This window comes from Salvia hispanica, chromosome 3, assembly GCF_023119035.1.
Source record: "Salvia hispanica cultivar TCC Black 2014 chromosome 3, UniMelb_Shisp_WGS_1.0, whole genome shotgun sequence".
NCBI classification, from domain to species: Eukaryota; Viridiplantae; Streptophyta; class Magnoliopsida; order Lamiales; family Lamiaceae; genus Salvia; species Salvia hispanica.
In genome coordinates, this window is record NC_062967.1 from 37969355 (window position 1) to 37982908 (window position 13554).

Below are 13554 nucleotides of genomic sequence, written 5' to 3' on the forward strand. Positions count from 1 at the left end.
CAAGACCTATGGCCTTTCATCTTAGGTAACCCCCAAATGTATTCAGAGATAATCTTGATTGCAAGGCCTTTCAAGTGCTTTCTCTAGCCTATAAATAGGCTTGATCTTAGAGTGGAGAATACACCAACAAAAAGCATTCTCTCTTCTCTCTAGTTCTCTACATCATAGTAGCATTGCATAGCTCGAATCTCGGAACTTCATCAAGTTCGCCGGTGCCTAGCGGGTTTGAGGTGCTTCTACACGCCAGGAGAAAGTCGTTTTATCTTTGGGGACAATACGCCATTCCGTGCGCACTAGCCGGGGCGTAATTTGTCTTGTGGAAAGGAGCTTCCCTCGACTCGACTTATAGTTCGGTTTGTTTTATTATTTCTGTTGTAATTTTCATTCCACTTATTATTATGATCGTCCTTCGATTGTAATAGTTAGAGTACCGCCTGTAACAACTTGAGAATTTTATCCCTTTATTTAATAAAGACGTCGATTTCTTTACAAATTCATATTCCCACGCAATCACCTTTAATTGGAATATCCCTTTAATCATACATAAGTCCTTTTCTCAATCGTTTTCACAATAAGATAATGCACACACGATCTGTAGAGTTTCATTTCTATTAATAATATGATCGTTGACAAAATTAGGGATAGAGCCCTACAATCTAGTACAAACATGCACACCACAACCACAAAACGAAATCATACGCATATATATTCTACAAATTATTCGTAAAAAGTGCCAATAATTGAGTGTCTTTGCTCTTATTGTTAGTGCATTCATTCATAGGTTGACACATACGCATTAAAGCTTTATTATTTTGGCAAGCCTATTCATCTATCTACTAGTGTTGCAGATGTTAAGTTGTTTTTATCCTATAAAAGTAATCAATTTGGGAATCTAGCAATATTAGTTCAAATATATATTGATGGGAACTACATCTGCTGAAAGTTAGTAGTAGTACTATTATTATTGAATCTACATGTTGATATGGTCTCTCATGGCTAGATTGATATAGCACGATATCTTATTATTTACGGTGTCACGTTGCTTATCCTTATAATCAATACCTTATGCCTCGTTGATGAGAAACAATAGAAATTATAAAAATAAAATTGGTAGGACTTAAATAACAATGGTAGGACTTAAATAAATTTGGTAGGCCTTAAGCCCTAACCTCTTTTCTCTATGTCCGGTCATTATACGTTTCAAAATAACAATATACTCCCTCCGTCCCACATTTGGAGTGACAATTAGTTATGGCACGGGTTTTAAGGAATTGGTGGAGTGTGTAATGAATGAAGTGAGAGGTAGAGTGTGTAATAAATGAAATGAGATGGTGGAGTGAGATGATGGAGTGTGTAATAAATGAAGTGAGATGATGGAGTGTGTAATAAATTAAGTGAGTTGGTTGAAGGTGGGTCCCTCTTTGACTTTTTAGTTTTTTATTTTTGTTTTGATTTATTTTAATATAGATAATGGCATTTGGGTGTAATTTTAGTGAATAATGGGGTAAAATTTTATGTGCAAATATGGTAAATTCTAAACGTTACTCCAAATATGGGACGGACTTTTATGGCAAAATGTCACTCCAAATCTGGGACGGAGGGAGTATTATTTAGAATATACCCATTCAGATATGCTGGTTTGTGAGTGGTGTGGATGCAGGGAAAAAGCCATGAATTCTATATAAGAGCATCTCCGATGAAGAAAGATAAATTAAAAAGATATATCTCTCATTTACCTTCTTAAAAAGATAATTATACTTTTAAAAAAAATAATGGAATAAGCAAATTAAAAAGACAAACAAAAATAACAACTTCTAACCTTTTGTACCAAGAAGATGTAAAGATATTTTCTCAAAATGAAAGAAGATATAATACCTCCTCACAAACCCTTTTTATTGGAACATGAAATTTTATGAAGGTAAATATAGTAGTTATTTCTCTTTACCTTTTTCTTTTAAAGATGCTCTTATTAACTTAAAAATGTATGAAAAAGTATTTTAAGGATTTGAGAAGGAACATTTACAATGGTATTTTAAAAAAATAAAAAATAATAATTATAAAAATAGTATAAATGATTTTTTTTTTTTTTAGGTTGGAGCATTTACTCCTTATGGAGTTCATGTAGCTCCGTCCCTGTGTGGATGGGACGAGTGGGGCGATGAGTTGGTGCAGATTGGGTTGGGACAGTAGTCGTATCACATTCACAGCTGAGCCTGGATGGTGGCAGCTAGAACAGGGGTTGAGTCGAGGCTTATAGTAAGACAACTCGAACGAGGGTGGCTTCGATTTTAGCTTGGGTGGGGTAGACACTGGGCTGCTTGACCGTTTCTAGGCTGTTCGGACAACCACAATGCCATTTTCTTTTTCTAAAAATTATTTTGGTAACTAATATTATTCATTCTTTTTTTATTGGTTACATTTTTATTTTTCAATAATTTCGTATATTTTTCTTATATAAATATCACATCAAAAATATCATTTCCTCAAACCCCCCTCCCCCCAATTCTCAATCATTTATCTCTCTATTTGGTAGTATGAATTATAATTGAATTATTTATTGTTTTTAATTTCAGTTACGTAACTCTTAATTAATTATGCAAAATACAATTGAGAAAATATTAGTAACAAAATTATGAATAAGGCAACGATATAGCCAAAGATATCCTTATGCTGTTTAGGATGCTTTAGAAATTAGAATACAAGGAAAAAAACATAAATGTCAATATCTTCTAGTATAAAGTATACTTGTGTATACAAATTACAAATAAATGAGTAATATATATTGGGTGGGTCAAATGATGTATAAAATTCTCTTACCAAAAATATTGTGCAAGTAAAAGTTATACTGTTCCCAAATTCTTTTAAATAATATTGCAGAAAAAAGAAATATGGGTAAGATAGCGATTTTTATATTTATTTCCATTTAGGGAGGCACATCGACGATGATGATGAGGCGCCACACACCTTAGTTTTCACTTCTTCCCCAAACCTCCAAAAAATGGCTATGCCGACTCTCTACCGATCTCGCTGAGTCAACTCGCCGCAGCTGCAATTACTCAGGTGATCGGAGGTCAAATTTTCCGAAGAAGAGCATGATGAACATCAAAGGATTCGGCGCGGCGGAGAGAGAGTATATACGGAAGCATCACACGCACGAGATTAAGGATAATCAATGCAGCTCCTTCCTCATCAAGCGTATTAAAGCGCCCGTACGTCTTGTAATGTTTACGGTTTTACTCATTTTTATTCTATTTGATTTATGTTTGGGGCTAATATCCTGTTGGTGAGCTCTGATTGGGCGGGAGAGGATGTTAAATATGTGTTTTTTTATTGGTTGTGATGGAATTCTCGATTTGAAGTTTCGATTCGGTTTTCGTTTAATCCGTTTATCTTCAAATTGACTGGATTCTGTAAAGAAAAAAGAGAAAAAATTATGCGATTCTCTTCTTAGTTCAATGTTCTTAATTTTATGTTTTCTAGCGAATTATATTTTTCACTAGTTAGAATTATCTGAATTGATTACAGGGAAGGGTGATATTCTCAGCTTACGATTGAAAACTTCGTTTGATCATTTCGGATTTAAAAGTTGGAGGAAGGTTTAATGTTTCTGGAGGATGTGGTTTCTTGCTATGTTTTTCTGATCTGCAAGAGATATTTTGTGTGTTTCAAAGAGGATTAAGATATAATGTAATTGAAACAAGGTGAATGATGATGGTGGCTACTAGCATGATGTTTTTAGGAAAGTTGATTTGTGATATGTTTTGCTACACTATATGCTGGAGGAAGTAGTCAAGTGATGGTTGTTGTTTGAACGATGGTATCGTTTATAGCTTAATCTGTTTATGCTCATATTGTTGCTTTCTTGCTAGGTTTGGTCTCACGTCAGGAGGTTTGATCAGCCACAGAAGTACAAACCTTTTGTTAGCCGTTGCATCGTGCAGGGAAATCTTGAAATTGGCAGCCTGAGGGAAGTTGATGTGAAGTCAGGTCTCCCTGCTACGACCAGCACTGAGAGATTGGAGCTTCTTGATGATAATGAGCACATACTTAGCGTAAGGATCGTTGGTGGAGACCACAGACTCAGAGTATGATCAACGTTTCCTTCTCCCTTTTTTGTTTTCTACATCTCCTAATTTGTTTCTAGATTTCTCGTGCATTTTTGTTAGGAGTTAAACCATTTTCAACATTGTGTCTCTTAACTAACTTCTGACCTTCCGTTGATAAATATATGGATCAGTGAATTCTTAAGAGTGGTAGTGTCGATTTTGGGTTCATGAATCTTGCTTTAATGCATACAAGCCTTGAAGTTCATGTAAAAGCTTGTACAAATTAGATTTACATCGAAACATCTTGGTTGGCTTCATTGTTGTGATAATGCTATGTGCCTTGAACATCATATTATCTTTTATAAATCGAATACAGAGTGAGATCTTCATTTTTGCAGGCCTTATGGTGAAATTCGTATTCGTGATAATGTTTCTTTAAGGCTATGCTGCAATCATAGTGTTTAGAATCACTCTGCATTCACTTCAATCACACGCTTATATTGACTCGTTGGAGCTCGTCTGATTGCTCTTCTTCTTTTTTGTGCGTTAGTCTTACTGGTACACCTTTCTTGCAGAACTACTCTTCCATTGTGTCTGTTCATCCTGAGGTCATTGACGGGAGACCTGGGACAGTAGTGATTGAATCGTTTGTGGTGGATGTGCCAGAAGGGAACACAAAGGACGAAACATGCTACTTCGTCGAAGCACTGATCAGGTGTAATCTGAAATCACTGGCTGATGTTTCAGAGAGGCTTGCTGTGCAAGACAGAACTGAACCCATCCACCGTACCTAAAACAGTTTGCTGGTACGTTGCGTGTGTGCTATTTTCACCAAGGATGAAGCTTTCTCCAAGGCTTTGGAGACAGAAATATAGCCATTCCTTCTGAGTTCACCCTCTTCACTTCCTCTACATTTCGTCTTGTACTATGTTGTCTGGTATCCGTAACTAGTTCTCGAAGTTATTTTTTTGGCTCGTCGTCTTCTTGCTCATGAACCACGGTATATAGATGTATCTGAGTGTAAACAGATGGAATGAGCAAACTGGAGCCGAGATATGAACTACCAAACCGGAGACTTTGTGCTATTGATGTTGTAAATGTGGAGATGATGCTTCTTATAGAGATGATGTAATAATAGCTGTATTTTTCATTTTATGTTGCAGCTATTGAAGCTTGGGAGGTGAATCCATCAAAAAACTGCATTTTAGTCAGGTCTCTAAATTAAATTAAAATTCCTATAATAGTAGTATTTTCTAAAAACGCCTAATACTTTTTCATTCATCTCGAATTTCATTTATTTAAAATTTTAAATAACTGAAATTACAACGAATAATCGACAAAATAAACTTTTAACTATTAAAATTCAAGAACAAGGAAAGAAAAACAAGAGGAAAAAGAGAAAAAAAAAAAAAAAATATTGCGGGCGCAGCCGTTTGCTTCCAGGCAGTGGCCGATCCAGACCTCGAAAATGGTGGGGGCGGAATTAAATATTTAAATATTAAATATTTAGTGTAATATTATTTTTAATAATAAAATAAAGAATATAATATTATATTTAAGTAGCACTAACTTCGTTAATGAAATCTAAACATGCATTAGCTCGCAAAGAGTCTCATTATTCACAAATGCAGTCTTAAAGACCGAACTAAAGACCAAATTTGGGCCCTCCATTTTCTTAATCTTGTGGTTAGGATTAATTTATAATTAATTTATTATTTTATTCAATAAAAACGTTTTTATTTTATTTTTAATTTTATTTATTCAATAAAAACTTATCGGAGTAAATAATGAATTATATTCACTAAATAACGAACTAAATGAAGTATGTTACGAAGTAATTTTGACATGTTATTGAAATACATTAATGATACAACAAATTTTAGTGTTAAACGTTAAGCGGTAGTAATGAACTATATTCAATAAATAATGAACCAAATGAATGTTAGTAATGAAGTAAATATGACATTTTATTGAAATACAATGTTAAATGTGTTAAACGTCAAGCAGTAGTAATGAACTTATTACTTCATCCAGTCATGCTATTACTTAATCTCATTAGTTTATTACTTCATTCCATTAGTTTATTACTCCCTCCGTTCGCGAATAGGAGTCTCGATTCACTTTTACCATAAATGGTACTAGGGTCTCACCTTCCACTAACTCATTCTACTCATATTTCATTTAAAACTAATATATACAAGTGAGATCACTACTTGACTAACTTTTTCCCACCACTTTTCTTAATATCTCTTAAAATTCGTGCCACCAAGAAATTGGACTCCTAATGGCGGACAGGGGGAGTACTTAATAATGTGTTATGACATTATTATCTTTTAGTTGAAGTAAATTCAGTATGTAAACTTTTTTCCACCACTTTTCTTAATATCTCTTAAAATTCGTGCCACCAAGAAATTGGACTCCTAATGGCGGACAGAGGGAGTACTTAATAATGTGTTATGACATTATTATCTTTTAGTTAAAGTAAATTCAGTATGTAATGAATGCGAAAAATTATTTTATAACATACATCCATTTAGTTCATTATTTAGTGAATATAGTTCATTATTTCAGCAAGTTTTTATTGAATAAAAAAATTGAATAAAATATTAAATTAATTGTAAATTAATCCTAACCACAAGATTAAGAAAATGGATGACCCTAGTTTGATATCTAGTTCGGTTTTTAAGAAGGGTTCGACATTAATCACAACCCAACTTGCAAATATGTACTACTATTATTCATGTAAAAATATAAAATTATTATAAATATCATATAAATTCAAAATTATCGCAAATATTATATACAAAAGTGATACAAGTAGAGCAGTAAGCAGTAAATATTTAGATTTCAAAAAGTATTTTAAGGTATTATTTTGATAATAAGAAATATGAATTGATAAAATAAAAAAGTAAAAATGGAAAAAAATATGCTCCTGTTGAGCCCTAAACCTCTTAGTTAAAAACCCAACAACCAAACCATTGGACTACTACATTTTATATGACTTTTATTGAAAACAAATAGATTTTTACACTCCTCGGAGGGGGCGGATTCAAGGAAAAATTTAGGCTCTCCGAACGGCCGGGAGGGGGCGGATCCACCGGTGCTTCTAGGCACCAACGCCTCAACCCAACCAGACCGCGAAAGCCTCAATCAAACCCTCTCCTCCCGTTCGAACCCGCCCTAAACCCGGCATCCCGTGCATGCTGCATTTGTGAGGCGATGGGACGCTCTTAGAGTGAACCAAAAATTTGGCGGCTTAATCCCAAGGAAGGAGCGTAGCAAGGCCTTCCAAAGGCCATCGACATAATCCCGTTGCATCTGCAAACCAAAAGGAATCGGCCACAAATTTGCACCAAACTTCCAATTTTCGAACAAGTATTTGCATGTGTTTTCGCCATTTCATAATGAAGCTCTTCTCTTATTTTTTTTATGAATAAAGAGAGACAAGTATGCATGTACTGAAGCATAAAAGTAAGTGGAGAGTGAAATATACATGTTTCAAAATCAATTCTAGAAATGTTCATGTCTATCGCTAGCAATACCAAAGCATAGAAGAAAAATGGTTTTGCTCACTTTTGAGAAAGAAGAACATCTTTGTAAGGCGTGGGTAGCTGCATCCCTCGACCCTTCTCCAAGTCCCCTGCCGTTTCGTTTCTGGAGCGTTGTGCATCTGACTTCCTCCTCCTTCTAGAATCTTCTGACACAAGTGGCACGTGCCCTTCTCTTAACTCATCAAGCCTCTCTTGTGCTCCGCCTCGAAGCTTCTCTAGTCTCATCCCGTTATGCTGCATCTTGAACACTTTTACTACGTTCACCATCGCCCCAATGAAGAGCGTCGAACTTGCAATTATGCATAACCATATGCACGTCTCGCCCTGCATATCATGATAAAACACGATTAAATTCTCAAATCAGTATGCAACTTAATATTAAGAGAAACTAAGTATAACAAGATACATAACCTATACTACCAAGGCATACATAAGAGAGATTAAATAAAAGAGAAGTCGGGTGATGTCAGGTTGGCACTTACGAGCAAATCCAAGCCGTGGTGAATGGCAGCATCGTGTTCTAGACAATTGATAACTGCACTGACTATAAATAACACGCTCGCCAACAAGAAAGGAATAAGAACAGCCTCTTGCAAGATTTGAATATGAGCATCCGTCCTCTCGTAGATCTGGCATGAGTTATGGATTGACCCAACCAGCCACAGGACCGGACCAGCAATGAACATTCTTAAAGCATGCTTCTCCAATTTGAACAATCCATATCCTTTTTCTGCCTGTCCAACATTCATTCATCCACCAAACTTTCCATAAGCAGACGCCAAATTAAGTTGAAGAAGCATAATCACATAGATACTTGTAATGTGGAGTAATATGATAATAAAGGTAAGATCACTATCATCTCAACTACAAGATATGGTAATTACTAATAAAACATCGTTCAATCCCACCCGATTTTAATGGAAGTGCAGATTCCTCTACTTTGTGTCAACTATTCCTCCATGAGAACTAATCAATGCTAAAGTATAGCGGCCTTCTTTTATTCTCTTCAAACAATGACAATTTGAAATGTTACACCAAGACTGGGTACGCACCCAGTAAATGATGATGGTATCATACTCCAAAAAGGAAACCACTAATATCCTCACAACTTTTGGGCACATAAGTGTCATTCATCCATCTAATGTTACAGACTCCAATGCTAGGAAACTCGTCCCACATCAGTCGTGTCAGACAATACATGTGACTTATAGACCAAAGTAGCACCTCTCTCTCCTCATGAACTAGTCTTTTAGGATTAGTTCTCATATTTAAAGAGTAACACTGCAGCTCAGTTTAACGGATTAGAATTCTAGAAAGTAACATTAATGCTTTGATTAACAGACTTGACAACTCGAAGTAGTAGCTTGGGAATACAAACTAGATGTGACATGTGTACATGACCAACGAGGACGTATGAGAGCCAACTCGAAGTGGTGGCCCACGAAAGTAGTCATCACCCAAAATGACACATCGATTCAGTCAAAGTTACTCACACACATTTGATTAGAAATGAAAATGATAATTGCAATTGAAATTTACTAATTGAATGGTACCTGTATGAAGAGAAAAAGTGTGGCGACGAAGAGGAGAATAGTGCCGATGGTGAAAACGAGTGGGACGGCGAATTCGACGAGCGCGAGCTGCAGATCGTACTCTATCAGCGACATCCGGTAATCGACGGCGGCGAGATGCGCGAAGAGATCGTGCACGTTCACGATTATGACCGCGAAATATCCCAATAGGAGCAGCACCAGTCCGGATCTCGGCTCGCCGGAGAACTGCGCGACGAAGCCGCCGGCGAGGAGGATCGTGGCGAAGATGTAGAGCCCCGCGTTCATGTACTCCGCCCGGTGCCGCGACACTCTCGACCCGTACGTGCGGGCCTCTCGCGCCGACGCCAGCTTCACCATTTTTTCTCTTTCTTCAACTGTGATGCGATGAGAGAGAAAGGGATTTTGATTCGTTGAGGAAGAAGAATTAGTCAGTGGAGATTGGGGAGTTTGTTTATATGTTAACGTGGCTCTATGCATGAGTATCGTCGCGGTTGGTGTGATGCTTCTGCTGCGACACGTGTCGCTTTCGCCATAGCTAAAATGGGGAAAAGCGTCGAGTAATTTTTAATCAATTGATATCGATTAATGGTTTGATTATTTATTAAGGAAGTTGAATTAAGTAAAAGTGGAGTTGAAGCCGCCGCCGTCATGATCATTTCCGGCAAACGGCGGGTAAAAGAAGGTATCGCATTCTATTCCACTCCACATGTTTGGAAAAATGCTCCAACGAATTACGTTACCTATGGCAGATGCAGAAATGTAGATGATGAAGTTTAATTATTTATTGTTTTTTTTATAGAATCCAAACAGAACACAGCCATCGAGATGAATTGAACAGTAAACATGAATCTCATAATATGCAAAATGTATATTGATAGAACAGTAAACGTCGAGATTTGTTGTTTGATGAATAGATTTTAATTACCAGGGCATTTATTCATTTATTGATATATGCTGCATTAGGATTTCATCGATGCCTTTTGTGTTTGATTAATAACGCCCTAATAATAAAAAAAACAAGATGTAATAAAAAAACCTGATATGGAGTAGTAAATACTTGTATATTATTCTCCATCAGGAATGTATGAGCTATAAACTGGTAATTGTTTATCCAAAATTTCCAGATTATACATCAAATTGTTGTCAAGCGGTTCTCATAGGTTGAAAAGGATGCAAGTTTTATACAGAATGATGAACAACTTTTTTTTATCTTTTGCAAGTACATTCTTTAGCAAACTTTCATTTATAGATATAGTTTCTCTAGCATGCCGCAACTTTTTCCTCATTCGTTCTTGTGAGGTGAGGCGAAACGATTCTGCACCCACTTCTGTCTCATGTTCATGGCATTTATTCTCAAGTACATCACCTAGTTTGCCTGTCAAAAGGGGGAATCACAGAGTCAGAAATATTTGCTTGAGTTAAACAGATTGCTATTTTTAAGTTGGCTGAGACACTCTTATTGAATATCTGATAAAATAAAACTCACTTTTGTTGCATCAGCAACCACTAGCTGCAAATGCAGCTGATTTGCTTTCTCATCATCTTTTTCCTCATCCACCTTTAGATATTGAATTGGTTTATCATCTGTGTTTGCCTCTTTCACCTCTAGATGTTGCTCGAATTTCTCGGAATGAGTTTCGAGATCCCATTTCTGAGGCTGTTTCACACCTCCCCTTTTCCTGTATATGCAGTACAGGATGAGCTGCAGGATGCCTAGTGGGCTACCAACAAGATTCGGAGACTGTAAAACAGACCACAGTTCGAAAAGTTTGTTATCTAAATCAGCCATTTCCCTTACAAAAAATAGACCTTATGATCACACTAACCGCAAGAAAAAGATCATGGCTTAATAGTCCATACGCCATCCAAAGAGAGCTCGCTAGAAACGAGAAGAGTGACAGGTAGAACGGCATAAACTCCACGCTCTTCGTCTGTATCACTTTTTTCTGAAATAATCACAACATCTATATCAGAAATCTTTTAACAAGAATATGAACGTTCCCATTGACAAAAGTAGTACTCACCATAGCCACCAGTGGAGAGCCATACATTGCTACAGATGCTACCAGTCCTATGCTTCCAACAAACGCCTTTCGATGCTGGTGATCGTGGAATGCAAATGCTGATAGTAGCACAACTGAACTGGACAGCAGGAGAACAGGTAGAGTCATCATAGCCACCTTTTTCTGCAATTTCATCAAAGCTATGTTGATATTACATGATATGAAATGCTTGTTGTTTGTTTTATGTACGATAACTTGCCTTTCCATCGGTTGAAGCGTAGTAGAAATATATTAATATGAATGATAGCTCCAGAAGAATGCCTATTCCATTGATTGTAACCACAGGAAAGTTTTCCCATTTGTAACTTACAACTGGCAAGCCATACCAAGTATAAAGAACACAGTTCAACAGAGCCATGATATATGGCACACATGAATACTCTTCAATGCTCTTTTTCCTAATCACCTTTGAGAAAGTGAATCTGAAAATATCAACATTCAGTTTTATAAACATTTTGTATTATCATAAGTTGCAAAACGGAGTAAGAGTCCAGAATTTTTAGTTACATAGGTGCGGCATAAAGTAGCATAGAGGCTGCATTCCCTGCACGAAAAATAAAACGACGTTTAAAACTCAATGCTCACAACAAATACAATGAGAAGGTTGAGGAGTCCGGAGCAGAATAAGTTTACCTGAAATGCCTACTGCTAAACGAAATTTCTCTTCCATATCGTTTGGTTTTGAATATCCGGCCTACAAAGTGCTACTGCTGATTATTTTTTCTCTTTAACTGCTTGTAATAGTGAGAGAGCGATATATATATAGTGCGAGGAAAGAAGAATAACCTGCAGACAATTGTAGGAATAAGAGTCCAGTGACTTGTGGAGAAAAATATTCAATACTCGAGTGTTGAGAAAAAGAAAAGAAAATCTGTGTGTGATTAAAGAATTTATTTCCCTTGATTTTGTTGTTTCAAAATAATTTCAGCATCTCTTGGTAATAAAAGGACAGGAAAGAGACTAAACCAGGAAAATGCATGAAAGAATAAGTTGCCAGGTTCTCTTGCAAGTGGAAGATGTTACAAGACTTCCACTGTCCACTTATAACAACTGAGGTAATCTTTTTTATTCTAGTTTCCTGATCTTTCTCTGAATGGTGAAAACCAAATAAGAAAACGGTACGATTTCATTTTGTAAGCTTTATGTTCATAGCCAACAGTAACAGCATTTGGTATCAATAGTACTTTTTTTCTAAGGATCATCATAAACTTGCAATCATAGAAGTATTGTTTGTATAATTGTATCGCAACTTTTCTAGGTAATCTTTGTTACATTCTTGTGCTGTTTAACTACTCAAAATACTTCCTTATGAAAAGATTTTTGCACTACACAAAAGGCCACTTTTATGATCATTGGTGTTAAAATTCTAATATCTTGTCCCACATCGGCTTGGTGATGATCCAATCTAATCTATATAAGTGTGGATAACCCTCTCCTTTATGAGGCCTTTTAAGGGGTGAGTGGCTCATTTCTAATAATTGGTGATCTCACATTTTCTGTGTTGTCTTCCATTGTTTCTGCTATCCACTAAACACAATGGGAACTTAATACCTTATTCTACACTAAGTGGATGCCATTACTTCCACCTTATTATCCTAATAAACTTGTTTTGGATGATGCTTGCTGTGATGTATCATAACATTTATCGATATTCACCACACTAGGGACACACAAAAATTTGGTTCTAATCACAAATCTCATCAATCAATGGCTCAAAACACTCAACATATTCTCAAATTTGACTGTCATGGTGCATGTTGTTTAGAAACATTCTCTTTAGACTATTTGCTAAAGAATGCTGGATATGCTGATGCTTGAAATTTGCACGTTGGCTATGTTTTTTTTTTTTTTTTTTCATCTGCATTCAATATATATGAGATATTAATATTATGCTCTATTAGTGATTCAAGAATATGCTTATCCCCTATGTTTGTTCTATTCAACTAGATTACTAACTTTCCAATTGGTTTAATTTATTAGACAGCTATGTGCCAAAGGATACCAAATCATCTTTTTATTATCTGCCTTTTCTTTCTTTGAGATGGGATGCGAAACTTTTTAATTGTTAGTTATGTATTCTTGGAGTTGTATTTCATTTGTATTATACGCGGGTGTATATGATCCACAATCCAATATGTTACTACTAGGGTAAGTAACATTTTCAATTTGTTGGTTAGATAGGATGAAGACATGACATCAAAATTTCAAGAATTTAAAATTAAGAAAATAAGATTAAAACCATGATTGGAATTTGCATAGCTGACCATAATATAAATAGTTATTTATTGTTATCTTCTATGGGAGAGTTTTCCTTGATGGAAAAGGGTGGAAAATATATATT

The 13554-nt window shown here is 35.9% G+C and overlaps 3 protein-coding genes and 1 long non-coding RNA gene across 7 annotated transcripts; 2 read left to right on the forward strand and 2 right to left on the reverse strand.

Moving 5' to 3' along the window:
- The first annotated feature begins 2919 nt into the window (after positions 1-2919).
- LOC125208965 (abscisic acid receptor PYL8-like) lies at positions 2920-5201 on the forward strand. 2 transcript variants are annotated; one of them, XM_048108513.1, is made up of 3 exons: positions 2920-3218; positions 3870-4085; positions 4622-5201. In XM_048108513.1, exons 1-3 carry the CDS (start codon positions 3093-3095, stop codon positions 4838-4840), a joined length of 561 nt encoding a protein of 186 aa, XP_047964470.1. In that variant the 5' UTR covers positions 2920-3092; the 3' UTR covers positions 4841-5201. The 2 variants fall into 2 exon arrangements, with proteins under 2 accessions (XP_047964470.1, XP_047964471.1); XM_048108514.1 differs by having other exon boundaries at positions 2922-3209.
- A 1764-nt stretch (positions 5202-6965) lies between these two features.
- LOC125215893 lies at positions 6966-9554 on the reverse strand. Its single transcript, XM_048117476.1, has 4 exons — positions 9151-9554; positions 8080-8331; positions 7620-7921; positions 6966-7364 (listed from the first exon to the last, which is right to left on the reverse strand). The coding sequence occupies exons 1-4, from the start codon at positions 9505-9507 to the stop codon at positions 7277-7279; spliced, it is 999 nt and encodes a 332-aa protein (XP_047973433.1). The 5' UTR covers positions 9508-9554; the 3' UTR covers positions 6966-7276.
- LOC125215896 lies at positions 9545-13308 on the forward strand. Of its 2 annotated transcripts, none has more exons than XR_007175318.1 (4): positions 9545-9832; positions 10842-11051; positions 11124-11311; positions 12142-13308. It is a non-coding gene; the product is annotated as an uncharacterized LOC125215896 (long non-coding RNA). The 2 variants fall into 2 exon arrangements; XR_007175319.1 differs by having other exon boundaries at positions 12166-13308.
- On the reverse strand, positions 10308-12124 carry LOC125215894 (bidirectional sugar transporter SWEET3b-like). Of its 2 annotated transcripts, XM_048117477.1 has the most exons (8): positions 12000-12124; positions 11847-11907; positions 11721-11757; positions 11413-11635; positions 11175-11336; positions 10977-11096; positions 10637-10891; positions 10308-10525 (listed from the first exon to the last, which is right to left on the reverse strand). In XM_048117477.1, the coding sequence occupies exons 2-8, from the start codon at positions 11881-11883 to the stop codon at positions 10517-10519; spliced, it is 843 nt and encodes a 280-aa protein (XP_047973434.1). In that variant the 5' UTR covers positions 11884-11907; positions 12000-12124; the 3' UTR covers positions 10308-10516. The 2 variants fall into 2 exon arrangements, with proteins under 2 accessions (XP_047973434.1, XP_047973435.1); XM_048117478.1 differs by lacking the exon at positions 12000-12124 and having other exon boundaries at positions 11847-11936.
- Positions 13309-13554: the final 246 nt, after the last annotated feature.

What these genes read in the sequence shown, in the direction of transcription:
- LOC125215894 (XM_048117477.1), bottom strand. Translation starts at nt 11,883, where the DNA reads ATGGAAGAGAAATTTCGTTTAGCAGTAGGCATTTCAG. An exon ending in ACGCTTCAACCGATGGAAAG is followed by an intron (nt 11,337 to 11,412) that starts GCAAGTTATCGT and finishes ATGAAATTGCAG; the next exon opens with AAAAAGGTGGCTATGATGAC. An exon ending in GCTCTCCACTGGTGGCTATG is followed by an intron (nt 11,097 to 11,174) that starts GTGAGTACTACT and finishes TGATTATTTCAG; the next exon opens with AAAAAAGTGATACAGACGAA.
- LOC125208965 (XM_048108513.1), top strand. Translation starts at nt 3,093, where the DNA reads ATGATGAACATCAAAGGATTCGGCGCGGCGGAGAGAGAGTATATACGG. An exon ending in TTAAAGCGCCCGTACGTCTT is followed by an intron (nt 3,219 to 3,869) that starts GTAATGTTTACG and finishes CTTTCTTGCTAG; the next exon opens with GTTTGGTCTCACGTCAGGAG. An exon ending in GTGGAGACCACAGACTCAGA is followed by an intron (nt 4,086 to 4,621) that starts GTATGATCAACG and finishes CCTTTCTTGCAG; the next exon opens with AACTACTCTTCCATTGTGTC.
- LOC125215893 (XM_048117476.1), bottom strand. Translation starts at nt 9,507, where the DNA reads ATGGTGAAGCTGGCGTCGGCGCGAGAGGCCCGCACGTACGGGTCGAGA. An exon ending in CACTTTTTCTCTTCATACAG is followed by an intron (nt 8,332 to 9,150) that starts GTACCATTCAAT and finishes AATGTTGGACAG; the next exon opens with GCAGAAAAAGGATATGGATT. An exon ending in ACCACGGCTTGGATTTGCTC is followed by an intron (nt 7,922 to 8,079) that starts GTAAGTGCCAAC and finishes CATGATATGCAG; the next exon opens with GGCGAGACGTGCATATGGTT.